This window comes from Passer domesticus, chromosome 3 (assembly GCF_036417665.1).
Source record: "Passer domesticus isolate bPasDom1 chromosome 3, bPasDom1.hap1, whole genome shotgun sequence".
Taxonomy (NCBI): domain Eukaryota; kingdom Metazoa; phylum Chordata; class Aves; order Passeriformes; family Passeridae; genus Passer; species Passer domesticus.
The window spans coordinates 99,518,742-99,542,143 of record NC_087476.1 but is presented as its reverse complement, the minus strand read 5'-3'; the positions used below and the strand labels follow the sequence as shown (position 1 = coordinate 99,542,143).

General features: G+C 43.5%; 1 protein-coding gene across 1 annotated transcript; it reads right to left on the bottom strand.

The window, feature by feature from the left end:
- Positions 1-350: 350 nt before the first annotated feature.
- MRPS18A (mitochondrial ribosomal protein S18A) lies at positions 351-22,552 on the bottom strand. The gene is made up of 6 exons (XM_064414635.1): positions 22,405-22,552; positions 22,201-22,232; positions 18,598-18,702; positions 10,588-10,711; positions 9,739-9,805; positions 351-1,153 (listed from the first exon to the last, which is right to left on the bottom strand). The coding sequence occupies exons 1-6, from the start codon at positions 22,502-22,504 to the stop codon at positions 1,009-1,011; spliced, it is 573 nt and encodes a 190-aa protein (XP_064270705.1). The 5' UTR covers positions 22,505-22,552; the 3' UTR covers positions 351-1,008.
- Between the last annotated feature and the right edge of the window lie 850 nt (positions 22,553-23,402).

Genomic DNA, 23,402 nt, shown 5'->3' with positions numbered 1-23,402 from the left:
ATTTGATTTCCTGGATAATACAGGTTTATCCTTACCTTTTGTTCCTGTCCATGCTGATGGTATTAGCAGATTATTCCAATAAAAGCAATATAAGGTTAATTGGCATAGTAGTACATAAAAATTTTCTATTGATTTTTAGCCCCCAGATAAATACCAAAGAAATTGAGCCAAAACAATAATGACCATGATAAATTTAATGAGCCTTTCATACCAGGCCTGTAATTAGCAATGGTCAGTAGGTGGAAGATCTGTATGTGTACTACACAGGGAGAGAAATGGTGCCACCTTTTAGTTACAGGATAGATAATCAGTTCCAAACTATCCCAAGAAGCAACCATATCACTGACATGGAAGATTTAGGAAGAATTTATTTGCCAGGGGAAAAAAGAACCAGGCGGTCACCAAGGATGTCAACACTGTGTATTTACCAGATTCAGGAGTGAAGAAGAAGCCAGGAATTCTTAAGGGGACATGTAAGACACACACCTGGTTGCCACTGCCACAGGTGTTCTGCTGAAAATGATGGATAGTACAGATAATAATAATAAAAAAATAATTTCAGTAGTCAGTAACAATTTCTGTTACTGCTGAGAAAATCCAGTGCTGCAGAGAAATTTTTCTTCCATCTGTGTCACACGTACAAAAGCCCAAATGAGGCAGATCTGTGTTGAAACACACATTAATGGGGACACACCACTCACTGCTAGGAAGAGAAGGAAACATCCTTTTCCAAACCTGTTTGTGGAACATAAAGAAACAAAAGCCTACAGATCCTTTCTGGCTTTGAGGTAGAAGTCTTTGACCCTTGCTTTCCTCCAATCATCCTGCACACTGAACTTTTCTTTGATGGCTCTTGTATTCTCCTAGAGAAAAAGATCACAGCTGGACACAATATAGAGTACTAAAGATAATGTTGGAATAAGAAAATTTGAGATATTGACAAACTTGAAAAAAACCCCAGCAGAACAGTGGACAACATGTGCTTACTGACTATGCTAGTTCTGGCCACTAGTGGTTTAAACAGAGAGGCTTTTGTGTATATTTGATATTATCCTTCAGCAAAGGGTGTCCGACTGGAAAGGGCTTTTTGCACCACTTAGGGCCCCTTGTCCAAATGGGCTTTGCAGATCTGACGGGCCAGCGGGTCAGGTACCTGTCAAAACAACAAAAACACATTTCAGTTTGAGACTGATCACGGGGAAAATGTTCCAGCTGAAGCAGAAGCAAGGCACTATAGCCTTTGCCTCCTTAACATGCCTCTTTATAAAAGGAGTAACCATGAGCAGAGCTCCCTCAATTCAGAAGGGACCATTGGAAAGGAATTTTTGTTTGTTTTGGAATTTCTAAGCTCATCTCTCTACTGAACCCACCGGCACCTGCTTGACTTCCAGTTTCACAAAACAAATCAGGTGTAGTCTCCAGGCTCCTGGCAAGTTGTCCACCTGCAGCTAAACTGGAGTGCCAAATCCCTTCATTGCAACCAAGTCCAAGACTGAATGCATCTAGCCTCTAGGGGAGTGTTATTTCAACAGCTGGTCTCAATAAGGTAAACTAATTACAAAGGCTAAATTCTGTGAGAAAGCTTCTAAAAATGAATAAATTTACTTTGAGGGGATAATTAGTTATTACTTCTGCATGCACTGGGTTTCTGGCCTAGTCTCGTATTTTTACGTCCATATTTGCTCCAGTGTTCTCTGTACAGCACTATTACAGCTTGCTAGTGCAGGAAGTCAGCACCAACAGTGTAAGAGGTATTAAAATGGAATTATCATCACAACTACAAATCTCTGTGAAGAGCAGTGTCTGGCAAATATCCTCTGCTTTTTACCATTTGAAGTTTTAAACTTGGCTTTGCAAACAGGCAGGGGATTTCAGATCCAGAATCAGTTACTGGAAATCTTACCCTGTGGCTGGGTGGCCTGGAGTTTTGTTAGGCTTTAAATCTTTTGCTACCAGTAGAGAGGGGAATAGAGGTCCTTAGAGAAAGAGGAGTCTTTTCAGACAATAAAGATCCAAAGTAAAACCTTAGCATAATCTGCACAAACAATGCTCCAACAAATTAGAATTTGGAACAGACTGATAAACTTTGTCCAGCGATGTTTGCACGCCTCTGTTGAGTAATCCCATGGTCTTAATGTAACCTCACTCGCTCATCCTCCCCACAAAAAGCTTTGTTACCTTTTATTTGCATCGTGCAAATTTGAGATATTAAGAACTTTGGACAGAGACATTTGTTTGAAGGCATTTGGCACATTCCTGAGAACTATAAAGAAAGCCTGCTATGCCAGGCAGCTACAGACTGCAGAACAGCAGCCCATTTAGCACTTTTCTTACTCAGTACTCCCTAACAGCACAAACTGAAAAATGAATCGCATGTGGAGCTTTCTGCCTTTGAAATCAAGCCACTTTTAAAATGCTTTGCTTTGAGGAGTTTATGACAGTTAAAACACCTAGAAGCACCAGCAGAAGGGGTCTGGGTGACGACACATAGCAAGATGCAGCCACTTGTTTTCCTATACGTGCATTAAACTCATCCCTTCTGACCTGTAGTGCTATGCTAGTGCATTAGTGGAATCCCTTACATAACAGCATTGGGACAGGAAGTAGGAGAGACTTTCCTGTCTCTAATTTCACATGCAAGGGGAGTTCAGAGAGACCAAAGGGAGGCCCCCAGTTTGGAATCTGGCAAAGGACCATGCATGGCAAGGCAGCTCCTTTGAGAGAAGCTGTAGAGGTATTAGATGAGCACATGGGCTAGGTCCTCCTCCTTTTCATATTCCCCTTGCTGCAAGGGGGGTGCTGTAGCATAAATTTTGGTATTGCAAGACTACACTTACAGAAAAGGAGGGAAAAAATCCCAAATTGTTTTAATGCATCAGTGTGCCAAGTGCAATTCTGGTCACGTGTCCACACAATTACGGGAAAGTGCTCCTGTGATAATAAATGATCTCACTGGGAGAGTAGTGAATGTGTGAATGTGAGATACACATCAATGCCGTATGCAGGTTTAGACAGACAGTGGCTTTTTAAGAAATCCCTCTGTTTCTGTGTGGGGGCTGGAAGTGCACACCCCAATTCTGCATAGGAAGGAGGATTTAGTAATGGCCTGATTTTAAAGCTTTTGTTATTTCTCTTTTGAGCAGGTCTAATCCAGCCCTCTGGTCCAGGCTTTTGGCTTCCTTTGGGGACTGCAGGCTGGGGCTTTTCATTGTTAGCTGAAACAGACATTTGGACGCTTTCCCTTCCTGGAGCACATTTGCTTTTAGGGCTTTTAATACTTGCTTTGTCCCAAACTCAAACTTGTCCTATTTTGTTTGCTGCCTCTTTTTTTTTTTTTTTTTTTTTTTACCTTGATTCAGCAGTGCAAAAGCCTGATGCCTGGGAGCAGTCAGTCTACAAAGTTCCTTCTCCTCTTTGACTAACTCCATTTCCTACAGATTTCACAGATTTGGTTGGTTTTTTGGGGTTTTTTTTTGTGAGTAAAAACAATCCACAAAACTCACAGAGGAGAGCTTCAAAGCTCAGCACACAGGACTTTCCTACAAAGTCTGCCATCCCTGTAAGGTAGGGTACACCCTTTTCTCACCAAGTGCCCCTACTTTTCATTGAATCAAATAAGATTTGTCTTGGGGAGTTTTTATGATCACCTACAAACACACACTGGCAGAGTGTTTGAATTTTCTCGAGTAGCTGAAGGTTGTCAAGACAGACTCTTCAGGTGGAGAACAAACATGGCTGGTCTGCAGTGTCCTCACCTGTCACTTCAGCATGCAGAGCTCCCACTCTAGGCTAAGGGGACATAACTGCCAGTCTTGGGAATTGTGACTCACCTCAGGGCTCTGCTTGCCCCCTTAGCTATGGCAGGGTCCTGTGCAAGAACAAGAATTCCTAGACTCCAAGTGCACAAATGAGTAATTTACGCAAAAGAACCATGATAGGAACCCTGCTGGGATTTCCTTGATGGGAAATGGCAAGATACAATCAGGATGAAAACAACTGTGGTTAATTCACCTGCAGTCATTGTAATAGCCTAAAATCTCTGTAGCATGTGGAAGTCTGTTTTCATGGATTCTATTCAGTGGACAAGCCTTCCCACTTGGAGGCTGCCACTTTAGACCTAGGAGTAGGCACAAGGCTTTCATGTGCAGGGTAAGGGAAATGGGAAAACCACATACACAGCTCAAGCAAAGGCCATGCTGGTACAATTCAAGTCTGAACTTCTGAACCCTCACTGAATTTTTTCAATATGGCTTTTGTTTGGATTAAGAGCAGAAGGCAGAGGGCTACAGACTGCAGGAAGCACTCGATCAAAGTGCTGGCGAGACTGCCTCCTCCCTGCCACATCCCTTCCCATGACACCTCTTGGCTTTGCTCACCTGCAGCCCCTCTGGCTCTTTGCTTTTGAATACACATGCTATGCACAACACAGTTCCCATGCAGATGAGAGGAACCACATGCTGCTGGAGTGAAATGCTGATAGCAGAGAAACCAGATTCTGCTCCCAGGGACGAGAGATGTCCACAGAGCCTGAGAACTTTGTAATTCATGAGGAATTTGTAGGGAGCCTGCCTCTTGCTTAACACAGAACAACTCCTCCAATTCAGGTGATGGAGGTGGATACTATCTGTGCCAAGTTATGCTCTTCCAGTAGGAAGCTGGAAATGGAGTGGCAGCTGAGCACTCAAAATCAGGTACTCCATAATCTTACAGCACCTCTTGCTGACAGACCCCAGAGTCAGGGAACCTGTGATATCCCCTAGTCCTTTTGGATAGGGAACAACTTCATAGTGTTATGTTTTAACCAATACTTTGGAACTGCCAGAAGAACATGAGTGCTATACTCATATTAAAAGAGCATCTAGATGCTGGCTTGAATTCAGGGACTGTTCTGTGGACTGTTAGTCCACATTTTCCATGCAAAAACTTCCATGCTGAAAACTGCTGAGCTCTTCAGATTTCCATTACTAAAAGGAAGATGTTTGACCTACAGCTGAGCTTGACTGTTTCCCAAATGATTCTGGTGTGTGGTGGCCTGCACATACATGACTCTGGAGTATGGGAACAGTCTCTCACCCTACACAGCGCTGGTGAAATCACTTAGAACTTCCTCAGCTTCACAAGCTAGTGAAAATATTTTGTTGCTGCAGCACTTAACTGGAACATGCCAGGCTGGAGCATGAGCAAATGCAGAAAGTTTTGAAAGGGAGAATACAGGCTGAGGATGAGGGAACAATCCTTGGCTGCATGACAAATTTGCTTGTGGAACGATCCCCTGGAAAGAGTGAAAGCCCCAGACTGGGCCAAACATGAGGAAAATGAACTGCAGGGAGTAATTCTGCATTGACAGGGTAAGCTTCATTTGTTTCCAATGTCCAACTTCTGCAGACAAATGATACGTAAGAGAAGGTGAGGACATGAGACTCAAGAGTTCATGGATGATGTGGGTTACTCCCATGGCTATTTCTTCAAAAGAACCATAGCTAGTAAAGCAGTTAAGTGGTAACATTCATGAACTATCACTGTCAAAAACAAATCAGGCAGAAAGCAAAAGAACTGAATTTCAAGAAATGAGAAATAACATGGCAAGTCTCACCTGGACAGTGTTCCAACTGCAGGGGATAGAAGAGGGAGATTTGAAATGGTCCCCAGTTGAATTCTGACCACAAGGTGTTCTTATATATCTCCTACCACGCTCAGCTTAACTGACCACAAAGCTTAGCATTTCACTTTCATCTCATGCCTTCTTCTGCAGTTCCCAATCTCCTCCTCTGTGTTACATTACATCACGGATGAATGTTCCATACTATGCTAGACAGCTGTATAACCAAGTACAAGGCAGGATTTGCAGGTCAGATATTCTCAAAGCATTCTGCTCTTCTTGAATTCCAGTAGTGGAAACAGGATAAGCAGATGGAGTGGGTAGAGGAAGGCCAGCTGCCAAATGACCCAGCGCAAAGCAGGGAAATCCTTATCTCTTTGCAGAGAAATCTGGGGCATGTGGAAGGGAATGTCCAAAGTTCGTACAACTGAGATAGTACAACCAGTTCAGAAAACAGAGCAGGAATTCTGCTTTTTGGAAAAAAATCCTTCAATAAGCACTAGAAGAGCACCTTCCTGAGAGGCAGAGGGGTTCTGCATGATAAATCCACACTTCACAACACTAAATCAGTGGCATGTCAGCACCCCTGACCCTTGTTAAAACAAGGCAGTTTGCTGATAGTTCCATATGGTGGCATGATACCTTTTAATCCTAGCTAGGTGCTAGCCAGTGCATGCCAGACTCTTTGGATTTGAAGCAGACTCACTTTAATCAGGGTGACAGTGACATGGGCCAAACATTCTGGCCAAGACAGCCACAACTGCAGTAAAAATATAGCTGAGGAACAGCTTTTTTTTTTTTTTAGTTCTTTCAAAAGTATACATTAATGCAGCTCCTCAGCTCTTTATATATTTCCTTAGTACATTTGCCCAGGAGCTGTAGAGTTCTATGTAGCTGGCCTGTACATTGTCTAAGGGACACATCAGCTTTTCATCAGGCTCATTTATCCTTCTTTTGGCAACAAATGAAGCTGCTCTCAAAAAATAATGACACAGCCTCGGAAGAAGCCTGGCCACAGGGAGCACCAACTAGAACTTTGTAAGACAGGAAAAAAATGAGAGGGATTGCTCATCCAAATGAAGTAATCTGCCAGACTTCAGCCAGGCCAGAGTTGCTGCTCCAAGTCCACACGCAGTAATTCAATGCTCAGGTCTGTATCATGGCAGAGGCACTGGGCTCTGAGTTCCAACTGACACTGAAGTGATGAATCTCCTTCAGTCTCAGGTGGTGTGAGTGGAATCAGTCCCTAAGGCTATCTTGGGCTTTAGTCCTGTCATTCTAGCAGCTGATGGTGTAGTACGTCAAGAGTTCTACCAGAGCAAAACATTCTTCAGCTCCCTGTAAGATGACAGGCAGCTCCCAGACACTACAAATTCCCGCAGAAGTGTGTCAGGTAGTATCTGGAGTACACAGTGACTTCTGAGAAGCCCTTCCTTTACAAAAGTAAAAACTTCCTCCATTCAGAGCAAAGAGAGACATCAGATTGCTTACATTACCTGTGCTTCTGTCTTGGAAAAGCTTTAACAAGGGGCTCGAACACATTATGGGGCATCTCAGCTTCTCCCTTTTGACATTCCCAGGGCCATAGCAGCAGTGCAGAAAGGCACTACTACCTCTCATCTAAGCAGAGTGGTAAAGATGGCTAGAACAGCCAATACAGCGATCTCAAAAAGAGATGAAGCTCAAAGATTTGGAAAATACATCACTTAACTGTGTAATGCACTGCCTGCTATAACAGATCCTTTAGATCCTGTTCATCTCTTCTTGAACTGGCACTTAAAAATCCAGTAGACATAAACACAATGAAGGAACAAGCTAAAACAGGTGAATAGCCCTGATATTACATGTTTAGAGGATGATGCAGACATGTTCTGATGGCGTTGAACAAGGCAGCTTGTTTGACTCCAAAGTTCAAGCCACTTCTGTCCCTTTTCTCCCCTGTCACTTCACTTGCATTTGGCAGCACCACAGATTGAGTGCTTCCCAAGTTACTGCAGACTTACAGGAAGCTTTGGAAACAAGTACAGAGGCAAAGACAAGGTAAGCTTGGACAAGTCATTTATGTGGGAAACTTGTGATAAGAGCTCTGGCTTCATTCCCAAAATAAGTACCAGCTAAATGACTTCAGTCATTCAGCATGTGGGTGCACTTCAGGCTACAGGAAGGAAGCAATTTGTAACTCCTGCCTTATGCCATGCCAGCTACTGCTCCACAGAGCAACGAGGGAAGTACGGGTAGGGGCTCTCAAGGTCAAAATTCATACAGAATGGCCAAGATTTGCAAGGCTCCACCACACAGAGCTCTCCCCTTCCAAGAGGCCGATAAGACAGTATCATGAGGGACCAGGAGAACACTCCTGAAGTACTCCTGCGCTTTATCCTAGCTCTTGGGACTCATTTGTATAGTGTCAGCCCCACCACCAAAACTTTCAATCCCATTTCTTGATCTTATTCTCTTGTCTCCACTCAGACCTCAAAGTCTGCCTACTTCAATGCTACTCCACATCGTCAGCAAACAGCTCTGCACTCTTTTTCTAAACTGCTTCCACTGGGCCTGCTACATTCCCTCTTTGGGTAATGTAGGGAGGAGCTAGCAATGCAATAATCTCCAATTTAATTAATTTAGAGGTGCAGCATACCTACTTGCATGCAGAATGTATCCGGAGTTATTCATTCTTTGTTCTTACTAAAGATCTATAGAACAATTTGTAAGAGTCAGGGCATCAGATCTGGAGTCCTGGTGTGATTCCAGCAAGACACTGAATATGCCATTTCCAGTCTCAACCTGCTACTCAGCGTTGCAATGTGAATGCTAACAAGATAATATGCTCCACCCCACAGCTGCTAGATAAGACACAGATACTAAAGAATCCTCAAAACTTGTAAAACAGAAGGAAGAAGTTATTACAGTTGAAGTATCTGATGGCTACAGGGCTGCATCAAACATAGAGTCCTCTAATCTGACCCTCACTGATACTCATTATGCAGCCTGCCAGCATTTCCAGGAGCCTCTCTCAAATCTCCACTGTAGAGTCAGACCTGAAATGCAGGAGTCTCCAGCCATCCTCAGCCTTGCAGTCTAAGCTCTCCCAGCGACAGCCCCATGGCCTCTGGTAACCCCACGGTTTGCTAATGCGAGGCTCCTACACGCTCTGACATCCCCATGGAAACAAAGTGTGAGGTTATAAACAGGGGATTAGCACCTCCAAGCGCCCAGCACAGAGCAGGAGGTGGCTGCAGGCTTTCCCTTTGCCCACCAAAGGCCAGGGGCCATTCAGGTTGGGGAGGGGGAAGAGCAGGCAGAGGGCAAATCACTGACTGGAGGAAATTGAGATAGGGTGGAAGGTAACAGGCCTGTGATGGGCCCCTGCTGGCTGCTCAGCCTGCCCTCCTCACTGCTGGTATCACTGCCTGGGCACCCTCCTGCTGTTGGGGGCTAAAACGGCTAAGAGAGAAGGGACTGCTTAGCCTGGAGAAAAGAAGGTTCAGTGAGGTCTTACCAATGTTTGTAAGTACCTGAAGGGAGGGTGTAAAGAAGAGAGAGGCAGGCTCTCCTCTGTCACTGGTGCTCAGTGATAGGACAAGAGGCAGTGGGACAAATTAAAAAAGAAATTCTGTCTGAATATAAGAAACACTATCTTGTATGAGGCTGGTTCTCTGGAACAAGCTGCCCTCAGAAGAATTGGGGGAAGGTCTATCCTTGGATATACTCAAAACCTGGCTGGACATAGCTCTGAGTAAGCTGCTCCAGGTGACTCTGCTTAAGCAGGGAACTTGGACTAGATGATCTTCAGAGGCCTCTTCCAACCTCAGCTATCTGTGGTGCTGTGACTCCATCTGTGGCATCCTCCTGTGACTGCCTTACTGATAATTAGTGATGAGGAGGTGAGCACATCTGAGGAAGGGCAGGCAGACTCTAACATGTGTGGCAGTTTTAATCTTGTGTGAATAAATGGTTAATAGGAGATATGACTTGTCCTTAAATTCTGCCAAAGGAATATCGTGACAGATCTCCAAAGTGCCGAGTACTCTTTATGAACCCTGCTGCCTGAGGCATTTCTCACCCAGTTGTAAGCAACTGCTTTTCCCGTTTCAATTTATTCCTGAATAAGAGAAATGTGGAAAGACAAGACTATTCACCTGTTCAGCTTGGGTTTCTTGGGAACATGCCCTTCAGGAAGTGGAGGCCTGTGGTTTGGCAACAAACCTGAAACAGAAAAAGATGTGAGAATATTCTGTGGTGTCTCTGGTTCTACTGCATTCAGAATTCACATTACACCTCATAAGCCAGGCAACAGCACAACAAAAGCTCAAATATATTAGAAAGGGTATTTTATCTTCAGTCACTACTGAACCTTCACCCCAGCCAAAGAAGCTGGGAAATTGTCCTGGGTATAGGGAGGAAATGTACACCAAAGACACTGTCACTTGGGCTCATCACAGAGGCTTTTACAGAGGACACAGGGCACTGGTAACAGATTCCATCTCCAGGATGGAAAATCTGACTATTAAAATTTTCAGTCCATTTAACTTGGATACAACTCAGGTACCAGGCATAAAGATCAGCACAATACTCTTGACTGTGTCAACCTGGGTCCCACTCCCAGGGAAAAGTAAAAAAGTCATCACATGGCAGATGGCAGAGTTGCACATTACTAATGGAGTAGGTCAAGCTTAGGTAAATCAAGTAATTTCAGAAGCAGGTGTTTAATCATTAGTAACTGGAGACTGAGCCACTTCCTAGATCTTTCTGCAACGTTTGTCTCAACAGGGATAAATGTCGGCTGTCAAGGCAGGACTCAGGACACAGAGAAAGCAGAACAAGTAGACTCTGTTCCATCACCCTGTCCCAGCACTTGGGCTGTAACAATTTTGCTGGGTGACCAGACAACGTCATCTCACTGAGCCATACCAACTGGGCAGGAGACCCCTCTCCAGGAGTTCAGTAGGTATCCTACAGTCAGGGTTATCTCTGGCAGAGTTACGTACCTGCACGGTGAGCCATTTGCACACAGACAGCAATCTTCTTGTGCTCCTCCAAGCAGAGGCCTGTGACCCTTCGTGGTAGCATCCCTCCATCTGAACGGATAAACTGACTCAGCAGCAAGACATCCTGAGGGAGAGAGAAGGGCAAAACCATCAGCTACCTTAAGTGCTGTGACTGCAGGTGTTGGGCTGAGCCTTGCGTTGTGTACAGAACTCAAAACAATGTAAAACAAACAATTATTCCTCCCTACGCATTTTGTCTGAAGCTTGGCAGCAAGTGGCTTTTGCTTGCTGTCAGTGCCTGCCAGTTTAGCTTAGTAAGGTCACTCAGATGGTTTGAGTCTTCCCCTGACTTCACTAGTGTAAACACATGATGTCAGCTGCAATCCCTGCTCCTTCACTGTTTCACTACTTGCTCCAAGATTCTTGCTAAGATAATGTGTCCTAGGTACTCAAAATTACACAAGACCTACAGATGGATATTGTTTACACAACTTGAAATGCCATCACAGCTGTTGTCCTAAAGTTCACAGATATGTTAGATCACCTCTGACTCCTTCCTTGTTCCCTCAGAGCAGGACTGTTCTCTGCTATCTACTCCTCAAACTTTTATCTAGTTTCCCATGTTGGAGCTTCCCTCAGGTCTCTCCAGAGGGGTGGAGGGCAGGGAAATAGTCCAAGATGTTGCATGAAGAAACTTTATGTAAGAAAATAATACATTCTGATGAGAAAGGACTAATAGGATAGTCCTTCAACTGTGCGTGCGTTAGGTGGGCTGTGAAAGTCATGGTGGACAAAAGGAGCACTTGAAGCATGCTGAGGGCTTGTCTGTGATTCAAGAACAATTTAGACTACGCTGCTGTTGACCTTTATAATTAAAAACCCTAGAAATGTAAAGCAGTCTTTTTAATAAAAACAAAATTAAAGGGATCTCTAGGATCAGATAGTATCACAGGGCTGGAATGACAAATTTTTAAACACAGCAGCAGCAGCTGTTGCACAAGTGTCCCATTAACTGTACACAGTACAACAGCCCAGGATTCAGATCCACGCTCTCCATTTCCACACACACCACCAGTGCAAAGATACCCCTCAGGCCAATATAAGCAGGCATTATTGACATCCTGACATCAACATAAGTTGGCCCAAATGGCCTCCAGAGACTTCCCACTTGTTTTTTCCCCTTCAACAGACTTGCTGGTTGCGAGTTTACTTCTCCACGGCTGTTGTATGTTCCTAGCTGAGGCAGCAGGACCATGCAGAGGCTGCCTACAGGCTGAGGGATCAGCCAGCAAACATCTGGGCAGAGTGAGTTCCAACAAGGCATGGCAGAACTTTGCACCCCTCAGCCAGGGCAACAGGCAAGAAAAAAGAGTAATAGTTGCTTTTCATGTTGGGTGATACTGACTGCCAGTTCACAAATTTACAGACCCACTCCTAACCCCCCACCCTTGCAGTTCTACAAAGAGCTCCCTGGAGCATTCTTACCTTCATTTACTGACCTTGCAAAAGCAAATAATCATGAGTGAATATAAAGTGAGTATTCAGAAATCTAGCTAACTGGGAATTATTCACCCACCCCACTGCACAAGACCAGCTCAGCTGTCAAGGGGGCTGCTGGAATTTAGAACGCCCTTCTGGTAATGATGGATTCTGACAGATGCTGTCATAGAATCAGGTTTGGGTTCCAAGGGACCTTAAAATCATTGAGTTCATGCCCTTCCCTTGCCCTGCTGGGCACTCTTTGTTCAATGCACCTCAGAATAGAATTGGGTTTCTAGCTTGTGAGTGCATATCGCTGGGTCATGTCTAGCCTCTCATCCACCAGCACCTTCAAGTCATTCCCAGGGCTGCTCTCCATCTGTTTATTCCCCACCTGTCTCAATACCGGGGGCTGCACTGACCCAGGTGCAGCACTTTGCACATGTTCTTGTTAAACTGCATGAAATTCCCACAGGCCCACTTCTTGAACTTGTCCAGGTTCCTCTGGATGGCATCCCACCCCTCCGTTGTGACATCTGCAAACCTGATGAAGGTGCACCCAATCCCTTTGTCTATGTCATTAATGGAGGTACTAAATGGAACTGGTCCCAGTAAGGACCCCTGAGGTACACCACCTGTCACTGACATCTATCAGACTGAGCAGTTGACCACTGCTCTCTGGATGTGACTATCCAACCAATGCCTTATGCACCTAACAGTCCAGCCATTGACTCTATCTCCTGCCAATTTAGAAAGAATGATATTGTGGGGACCATGTCAAAGGCTTTACAGAAGTCCAGATAAAGGGCTTCAGATGCCCTTCCCTTGTTCACTGATGGAGTCACTCCATCACTGAAGGCCACTGGGTTGGTCAGGCAGGACTTGCCCTTGGTGAAGCCTTGGCTGTATCAAATCTTCTCCTTGTCATCCATGTGCCTTAGCACAGCTTCTAGAGGGACATTCCATAATCTTCCTACGCACAGAGGTGAGGCTGATAGGTCAGTTCAGTTCTCAGGTTCCTCCTTTCTACCCTTGTTAAAAATGGATTCCAGTCACCTGGGACAAAATGCTGGTTACAAGTGTTAGAGACAAAATGTTGAGGGTTTTTATTTGTTTGGGGGTTTTGTGGTTTGTTTTTGTCCTTCCCACCCCCCTTCAAGACCATCCTCACTAATACAATCATGACACGCAGTTTCCCTCTTCCTATAATTGGCTTGCTTTCTGTATCCACCTGTCTACAGTGAACACGTTCAGACTGATTTTCAGATCCAGCTCCTTTGAAAACATGGCATGTCACGTAGGCCCACTGATATTTAGACACTTGCTATAATATCTCATTGATACAGAATTACTTATCAGGGACCCTACACAAAGACGTTGTATCCAAGAACAAGAAAAGCCCAGCTGAGCAACTAGCAGTGGGCTCCTGGGAGGCCATCCATGGTTAAAGGGAAGCAGAATATCCCTCAGCCCAGCTAAACATGGCCCTGCCAAGGAGAATAGTAACCAGGGCATCACATGGTGCCAGCTGCACTAGTAGAAACTGGAGGGAGGCCAACCAAAATGTCCAAGGACACTGACTTTTGATCACTCCTAAAATACACTGGATTGGATTCAGAAAACCAGAGCAGGACTCCATCCCCCTTTTCTGTCTTCTTTAGCTGTCTGGATCTTCAAATCACCAACAGTTCAATCTGCCATTTAGCACATACCACTTCCCTAAGTGAAAAAAGGACTGTGCAGCTCTAAGTGCCTAAAAAGAGAAAAACTTGCAAGACTACGCTACTAGCCTGCTGCATTACTCTGTGGAGAAGAGGAAGAAGAGAGCTGATGGCAAATTTGAGGCAGTTTCAGTCTTTGCAGCCATGAAAGCCTAAGTAGGCCACACTTGTGAAGGGTGTGTGTGTGGTCCAAGTGATTTCTCATATTACCACCACACCTCATGGAGTCATAGGCTTGTTAGCAAGTGTTTCCATGCAAAGGGGGTGGTGGGAAGCAAATAGATATAATATTTTTCTTCTCCCTGTGGGAAAAAGAAAAAATCAAGAGAATCTGTTCTCTGTTATCATCTCTGATCAACAGTGTCACCAACTGACCAACACCCTGGTGTGGCAGTCATTTCTTGACTGAAATCATCAGTCATGTCCCAGCTGCTACAGCTCCAAATCACAGTCACGCTGCTTGGCTTAAAATGCTGCACACTTGACCAAAGGTTTGTCCATTTCTGAAGATTCCCCACAGTTAACAGGCCAGGTGCCTCTCCCAGAGTATTCACACAGATGTATCTTACCACTGGGACAAAGCAGACAGGTACAGCCAACTTCATAGGGCAGCTGTGGAGGGAAGTGAACAAGTACATGGAGCGGTCAAATTAAAAAATATGTCTGGCAAGTTCTCATGGTGCCGTCATGTTCCATGAAATTCACATTTTGTGCTAGTGGACAGCCAAGTCTGTAACCACTGATTTGCTTTAATCACTGGACAGCTCCCTTGAGGCTGGACCCAGATTCCCACCCCTGTAATCTGCAGCATTTGATGAAAACAACTTGGACTGAATTAATCTAGGGCTAATAGGCAAAGCCTGCAGTTTGATTTCCCCTAACTGTTGCCAAAGCAAGATGACATATTTACTGCCTACTCAAACTAATGATGTTTGAAGTGGCTAAGGGGGGGAAAACGAAAAAACAAGTTTAGCCTCCACTCCTAAAAGGGCTGGACAAACTTGGTAGATGGGGCACTATGTACCACGTATTCTTGTGAATAGATGGTAACCAAAATGCAGAGGCACCTGCACTTCAGTGTCTGCAGACACTTGGAAAAGCAGGATCCTTGACTGACATGTGATTCATTAAAACTTTCATTTACCACAAGAACAGTTCTATCTGTGCAGCCAAATTACTACTAGGCTGTATCAGACAGGTCTGCCAGTCATTATTTCCAGTTATACAAGAGTATAGTTTTTCCTTTCTCCCTCACTCCTGGGAGTTGTACACCATTCTCCACGCATTTTGTAAAAGAATTTCAGGTTTCAATCCAGCTGCATTATTAGAATAACCAAAATGATTTTTTTATCTCCGATGGATATGAAAAAAAATCAACTGAGATCTCAGTTTCACTGGACAGACAGACACATGCAGACCACAAACTGTAGGAATTTATATATTAAGCTCTGTTATCCTGAGCCACAGCAGAGGATCAGGATTGAACTGGGAAAGACAACTGCAGCCCTCTACACCACAGCTGAGGCAGGTTGGAATCATGACCTGCTAGTGCTCACAATGCCTGTTCAATTGATTAATGACTTAGGAGACACTGGTCCCCCAGTTCTCTGACAGCCAGAGTAACTCATTATGCCACTACTTTAGACTGTGCTAGCTGCACATGACAAAAGGAAAGTCCTGTGAGGTCATATTACTCAACTCCCTCAGGGGCTAATTCAACACTTCCCTTTTCATAGTGCCTCATTCAGTCCAATTACAAGCGTCCCAAGCAAAAAAGCTCACACTTTCCTTTCTGTGCAACAGACTGATCTCAGCTTATCAATCTCAAAGAAAACACCATCTATTCCAATCTTTCACCAAGCTCATCTTATAGGTTATGCTGTATGAGCTAGGCTATATCTTTAACAAAAATAGCTGCTCTCAATTTACAGATATTTAGGACAATTAACCATCACTGACAAAAATGTCCCACTGTTTAATTGCCCACAGAGTTAAATGCCTGCACTTCACTACTTAAGCATCTCAAGATTCTGTTGCTCACCACAGCTGCAGCAGAGAATAAAATAGCAAAAAGTACTTCAGTGCAGAAAAGGAAGATTTTTATTCACCTTTTTATTCACTTTAATGCAGAAAAGGGAGATTTTAACACTTGAAAATCCTGAAAATATGCAACTAGTACAAAACATTCAAAAACATAAAGGACAAGTAGAGAAGTGGTCTATTCCAGAATTAAAATCTCTCCTAGTTCTAAATCAGCCCCACAGAGGGATGCTTCCAAATATGAGGTAAGAAATGTCTGCAATTTCAAAATACCAGTTCACAGTGCTCTCTTTAGCTCTTTGTCCAGAAGGAGCACTGGATATATACACACTAGATGCACATGCATTCAAAATCTGTGTGACAGCCGAGATGGACACATTCATAGATTGTCTCTCAGGACCACAATTTCTTAGAAATTATCTTAGCAATTATTCTCAAGACTGGCTGCAGAATCTCTCTTCACATTTACTTTTCTCTTGCCTCCTTAATGCACAGAAGTCAGGATCTAAGAATCAAAGTGAAGTGTGGAAGAAAACTCATAACTTAGTTCACCCTACAAACACATGTAAAACTCATGTTTCACACTGTCTGGTGTGACCAATTTCTAATCCTGGAACTCAGACTCTACAGAATCACATTGTCAAAATGTCTTTGGTTCTTGATGGCATTATCTCTCCAGATACTCAGTGGAGTCTTCTACCACACATGGCAGCAGGAACTGAATTTATGTAAGTCTACACATAAGTTTTCAAGATGTAATCCACTGCTATAACTTATTTCATCCCTGAACATCACTTTATAGTTTCTCAAGGGTTGTTAATGTGTGACTCATGGAATGCTTTCTGTAAATCTCTAGAATTACTGAGTTTAATGATGCTGTTTACTTCTTGCATTTATAAGTCACATAAAATGATATGAACCTTAAAAAAGTATTTTCCAGAGTAAGTACTAAGTTGTTTTTCATCATTAACAATTCAGCAACCATGAAAAAAAATTACAAGGAATATCTGCATTCGAACATGGGCAACACAAAACAGACATGATCCAGTTTCGTAGCTTAGCTATTTGTCATTTCACCTAATTTATTATGATCTGCAAACTCACTGTATATCCAGGTTTCCCACATTGTTGAGAAACCAAGCCAGGAAACATTAGATACTCCCCTGCCCCCAACTTATTTCACTGTTGAATATTGCACCCAGCCTGAATAAGAATCACTGACAACAGTAGATTCTAAATGCCTCCATTTCTGCAACACAGGCTTTGAAAGACACTAAACATATTTCATTTACACCTCACATCTGTTGCTTCACCTGTCTGGAGTAACTGAAAGTATTTTGTCTGATACTATTGCCATATTCATTATTCAGGAGTCTTAATTAGTCCTATCCAACAGGTTATTTGCTTTTACTCCTAGCTGACACCTTTTGTTTGAAATTTGCAATGATTTATTTACCAATCAGCAATCATCAGCATCATTCTCCTTCCTCTCCTATCTACTTAGTATGTCACTTGCAGTTTTCAAATCATTTGGTGATTCCCTAGGATTTTTTTATGCTTTAAAAAATCCTGTGAGTGAAGTAATGTATTTGTTAGCTAATTCCTTCAAGACCTTGAGGCAACATGCAATACAGCCCTGCTGGTCTGTACCTAATTCAATGCTTAAGTTATTTCTGTATTTGTTTTTTCCTGTTGTTTTACATTTGCTGATTGCCATCAATATACAGATATTAAAACATAATTTTTCCTTTGCTTGTGTGCACTAGGACTACACACAAGCAGCACAGTCATTTTGCAACCAAAGTGGTTTTCGGTCCCCTTCTCCTCTCAATAATGGACTTTCTCACAAACATTTCTTTTTCTCCAACATATTTGTAACCCCCTCTCTAATCCTATTGACATTAGCTTATTCTGAGTTTTCTGTTGCCTTATCTTAGTAACAGCATGTTCCTGTCTGTTTTTCTTCTTTTCTAATTCCAGTGATGGGTTTTGAGCACGCAAGGGGGGAACTTAGTCCTTTTGTAAACTCTGTTTGAGTGACCTCTTGTAAAGTTGCATTCTGCATCTGCTATATCATGCTTCTTATTCTGAAGTGTTCGTGACTGTTGTGCTTTTGTTTTAAAGCACTACAAGATTTCCTTCCCACATTCTAAGTTTAGTGTTGTTAGTTATCCTCTCATTAGTTAACAAACTTCTCATTAGTTATTAAACTTCTCATTATTTGCTACAATTTGCTTGAATAAAACCTGTTTTTTCTCTTGTAGGTAAGTAAAAATGTAAGCTCCTTCATACTCATGAAGAGTTTTAAAAGCTGTATGAAACAGTTACTAACTTAGTGAACAATGACAAATAAGAAATTGTAGTGCTTGAAGTCATATAAGTGACCTAGTCAAGTTCTTCTGGCTTCTCTGGAGCTAGGCCTGCATCCACTGACTAAATGCTACATCCCACTTTGATTCTCTGGGAAGTGCAATGGTGAAAGGCAGCTGGGCACAGAAGAGCTATACAGCCTTTTCAGATCAGATGGCCACATGAGTGATTCCAAATCTCCTATTTGATACAAGCTCATCCTTTTACCCAGAACACCGTCAGGCAAGGCAATCAATTACTGTGTAGGAGGCTCTTGCTGCACCCAAGAGAAGCAGAGCTGGAGTTAAGCATCTTTACTACACATAGGAAAAAAAAAGGGGGGCAGTTTGTGGGGTACGTAGATCTGAGAGCAATACTTGTCTAATGATGAGGGCTGGGGGAACCCCCTCATTAAACTTACCACATAATCATACTTATGCTTCAGGTTCCAGCGACAGATGGGACACTGGCCAGAGGGGTTTGGAGGAGGTGGTGCTTCAGCTTCCTCTATAATTCTCCCTTCAATCTAGGAAACAATTCAGAGTATGTGATGATCAGGCACAGCTTACAGCTCTACCTGCACCCGTGACTCAAGGAATACTTTTCATCAAGTCCACAGTACACTGAACAGTTCTGTGAGGATGTAAGGTGAACAGTACCTGCATCATTCAACTTACTTTTACAGAGATATAACGAGCTCTTTGATATGCTTATGCCACAGACTATGGGGAGAAGGAAAAATTCAATGGGCATAGAAAACCCTTTGGCAAATTCTTGTGCATGTTTTTCTAAATGTAAACTAGCTGACAGTCAGTGTGCATTTCTCATATTCACCCGAATTCCACTGTTTGCAGTACTCTTTTGAACCACCATGCCTTGAAAGTGTAGAGGCCCTTTAGCCAAAAGCTTTAAAATAATTTTTGTTCTGGAAGTATGAGAATGTCACAGAATAGTAGATGCATGTTATAGCTGAAAATATATAGGGGCTTGCTGGATTATAAATCAGCAGAAGGGAAAATGCTGAGAAAAATTTAAATTTAAGAAAGGATAGTTAGGAAATGTCTGTGGGGCTTGTAGATTTATTTTATAATACTTATATTTTATCCCATTTAATTCTTTGAACAATTCTTCTACGAGATTATAAAATTATATTTTGTACATCTCTATAAAGTGGTGGCATCTAATACTCAAATTTTCCCACAAGTAACATGCAAAGAGATGTACGAGGTGTGTAAAGGAAGAACTTGACAAATTTGTTTCCTAATCATAAATGTGTTAAAAATACAAAGTCTATCTGCATGTGCACGTGTCTTTTTTTTTTCCTTTTTTGAGAACTTACTAATGGAAACAAGAGCTATTTCAAATTGCACCCAAATGAAGAGACAATAAAACTAAGCTATTTTTTCCTCCAAGATATTTTGGAGTTTCCTCTGGTCAAATTAAGATTAAAAGCCAATTATGAACTCCAACTGTCAGCCTCAAAGAGTGCAAGCACCAGAGTTTGAAAAGAAAACCTGGGCGGAATGAAGATTACTTTTAAGAAAACTTCAGGTTCTGTGACTGCAAACCTGGGAAGAGAAAAGCATGACCTTTCCTGTAAGTGTGCACTGCCAAGTGGCATCCAGCTGAACTCAAAGAACTATATCATATGCCAGATTTTTGTCTTTCTGATGATAAAACAGAAACAGGTAAGTTACTTGTAGTTAAAGCATCTCAGTACCTCACAGAGAATTGTGAATTTTTAAGTAAGATTCCTCCCCGCACAAGTACAACAGCCAATTTTACAAAAACACATACTTAACTATGAATATAAGATGTAGGCCAGTATCCAATTTTCTATTAATCAGTAACGTTATTTTCAGGGAAGCCGGTGTATTTAGTCTTGATTCTTGCCAGTCTGGCTTCAGAGTGTACTAGAACTGTAATTCCATCTTGGAAATGAAGGAAGATTCAGAATACTACATCAATATCAATTTTTCTTGAGATAAATTTCAGTGTACAAGTTTTGGCAATTACTTCCCAACTGCTGAGCACCTCTATAGTGTTAATTCACTCAGTTGCTATTTTTCTATTAAACATCTGAAACAGAGTGTAGGGGCTCTACATTCTCAGTATGCTGATGAAATCTGTATTTCTCTGTGATTTATTAACTGGTTCACATCACACACTTCCTTCAATACTGATTAAAAATAAGGACACAGAAAGATGAGTAGGGAAATATGGATTCAGGGAAGACTGATGTAGAATTGGTAGGATAAATGGAGTGACCAATGGATACACTGAGAAACATATCAGCCCTTTGGTTTGCCAATTTACACCATCTTGGACAACACTTCTCTCATCTAGGGGCACTGATGGATTCCAGACTGATGCTAGTATATTACAGCAAATACATTCAGATCTCCAGGAAGAGTTATTTTCATAAAGGGCTCTGCTAATTTAATGCTTACTTTTTCTACTTCAAGCCTCAGTTAATGTTTTGGACTTTTGAGAATATAATTTTCATCCCCTTTGAAAATGATTGAGTGCAAAATACAGCAATCCACTGAGTGTGTTTTGTTGGTGTGCACACTCCCCTCTTGTTTTGGTTAAAACAACCTCAGGTCACACATGCAAGCTCTTCTCTTCAGGTTTCTGGGCAAAGATTAGTACTTTGGCACTTGAAGGAAAGAAATAGATACTTTCCATCACACCTAATGTCACACCTTATTTTTTTTTGAGAGTCTTATAACATCTGGCTAAGTGCCATATATTTTAGATATGTAATATATCAAATAGAGTAACTAACCTGCTGCATGCAGGTTTCAGACATGACAATGTCTGCTAGCACAAATACAACAAAAGTTTAAACAAAATATATTTCTGACAAAAATACTTAAAGAGTTTCAAAGGCATAAACAAGCAGGTTTTTTCTGTTTCATTAGTAAGCAAAATGGTCCATCCCCTTCTTATTATTTAGTATATATAGATTAACATTTAAGTGCACTCTCTTCTAGCTATTCCCAAATTCCTTCTTAACTCTCATCTTATATATATATATATATATATATGTATAAATTAAAGTATCTGTGTTATCTCTCTCCAGACAAGGCATATAGTGCTACTGTCATATGCAATGTGAGCAGAATAATGCAATCTCCTTTCCCCTTCAGTAATTTCAGTGCTTCTAAAAAATGACAATTCTCTTGATAAAAGTATAGTACATTAAATGGTGCTAACTATGTAAAGCTCTAATTCTACTGCTTTAATCTTTTCCTTCCTGCCTTAAACTGTAGCTAAGAAGATGCTCTTCTTCACCAGTTACTTCAGACCTTCTGTTTCATTTTCAGGAGCAGTTTTCCTTTAGTATTTAAGGTCTTCCTTTGAAAACACCCCTTTCACTTTTTTTTTTTTTTTTTTTTTTTTTTTTTTTTTTTTTTTTTTTACTGTGTGTGTTACAAGATGGAAGCTTTGTATCACCTGAAGTCAGCATGGCACACACTGCAGATAACAAACAGAACACAGATCAAAGGCACGGTGTGTGTGGCATGTAGGCAGCACAGACACGTCCTGCAATGCCACATTGCACTGCCAGCGCAGGATGAAGTGACAAAGGCAGTGGCAATCCTCCCTAGTGCCTGTCCACGCTCAAGATGATGCCAAATGGCACCAGTTTAGGAAACAAAACCATCTAAGACTGGCCTCTAGTGTTTTAGATCCTGAATGCCTCTGGTCAGGGATTCCGACTTTAGCCGGGCTGCAGCGAGGGGTTTGGGGCTCACGAGTGGCTCTGACTGCAGGCACCTGTCACCAGCAGCAGGGTGATGATCCTGTCTCCTTCAGCAGCCAAACCCTCCACTGCTTACCTGCTCTCGCAGCAAATCCCTGCCCTGGCTCTGCATTCACACCCTGAGAGGTCTTTCAAGCAGAAAAACGTTCCCTTTTTTCCTTTACTTGCCGGGTAGGGCAAGGACACACACATGGCTGAAGGAAGGAGAAACCATGGCAGCAGCAGCTACCGAGGAAAAGAGGTGCAGGGACTTACTGTGGTCGTGTTGCCTTCAGTCACCTCCACGACTGCAAAGGAAAAAAAGAGACGGGAAGCCACAATGAGACCCATGCAGCATGAAAGAAGTAGCACTTGGCGGGGGCGGGAGGAGAGGGCAAATTACAGTGACCGCAACCATCTCTCAAGGACAGCGGGGAGGCAGGGGGGCGCGGGGCCGTGCAGAGCCCCCTGCGGACTCACCCTGGCGGAGGGCTCGGGCCGGGGGCGCGGCCCAGCCGCTCCCCAGCAGCCCGGAGAAGATCCGCCGCAGGCCCCCGCGCAGCAGGCTGGGCGCCGCCATCTTGCCGCGGCCGGCGCTGCCGTCACGCCGCTTCCGCCGGGGGGGGCGGCGCTGCCGCCGCCATTTCGGGGCACGTCCCGCCCGCCCCGGCGCCCGCCGGGCAGAGCCGGGGCGGAGAGCGGGAGTGTTTTACCATGTCCAGCGTGTTCTTGGCCGTGTGGTCCTCCTCATTGTTTTCTTTTGTTTATTTAAGTTTATTGTGGGCTTGGGTTTTCCCGTTTTTTTCCCCCCATTGTTTGTTTGTTTGGTTGGGTTTTTTGTTTGGGGGCTTGGATTTTCTGGCGGTCGTATCAGCTTGGGATCACAGCATCAGAGATTCAGCTAGGTTGGAAAAGACCTCTGAGGTGATCGAGTCCAGCCCGTGCCTGAACGCCACCATGGGCGCTGGACACCGGCAGTGCCACATCCAGTCTTTCCTTGAACGCCTCCGGGGATGGTGACTCCACCACCTCCCCGGGTAGCACATTCCAGTGTCCGATCATCCTTTCTGTAGAGGAATTCCTCGAGCTGTCCAACCTGAACCTCCCCTGCGCAGCCTGCGGTTGTGTCCTCTTGTCCTGGCACTGGTGGCTGGGGGAAAGAGGCCGATCCCCGCCTGGATATGACCTGGGAGTTGTGGAGAGCGATAAAGTCATCCCTGAGCCTCCTCTTCTCCAGCCCAAACACCCTCAGCTCCCTCAGCCATTCCTTATGGTGCTCCAGACCCTTCACCAGCCCCTTGTCTGGCCAGGCTCCAGCCCCTCAATGTCCTTCTTGCAGTGAGGGGCCGAGAAGTGGGCACAGCTCTCGAGGTGTGGCCTCACCAGTACAGGGGGACAATCCCTGCCCTGGTCCTGCTGGCCACACCATTGCTCATCCAGGCCAGGGTGCCATCAGCCACCTTGGCCCCCTTGGCACA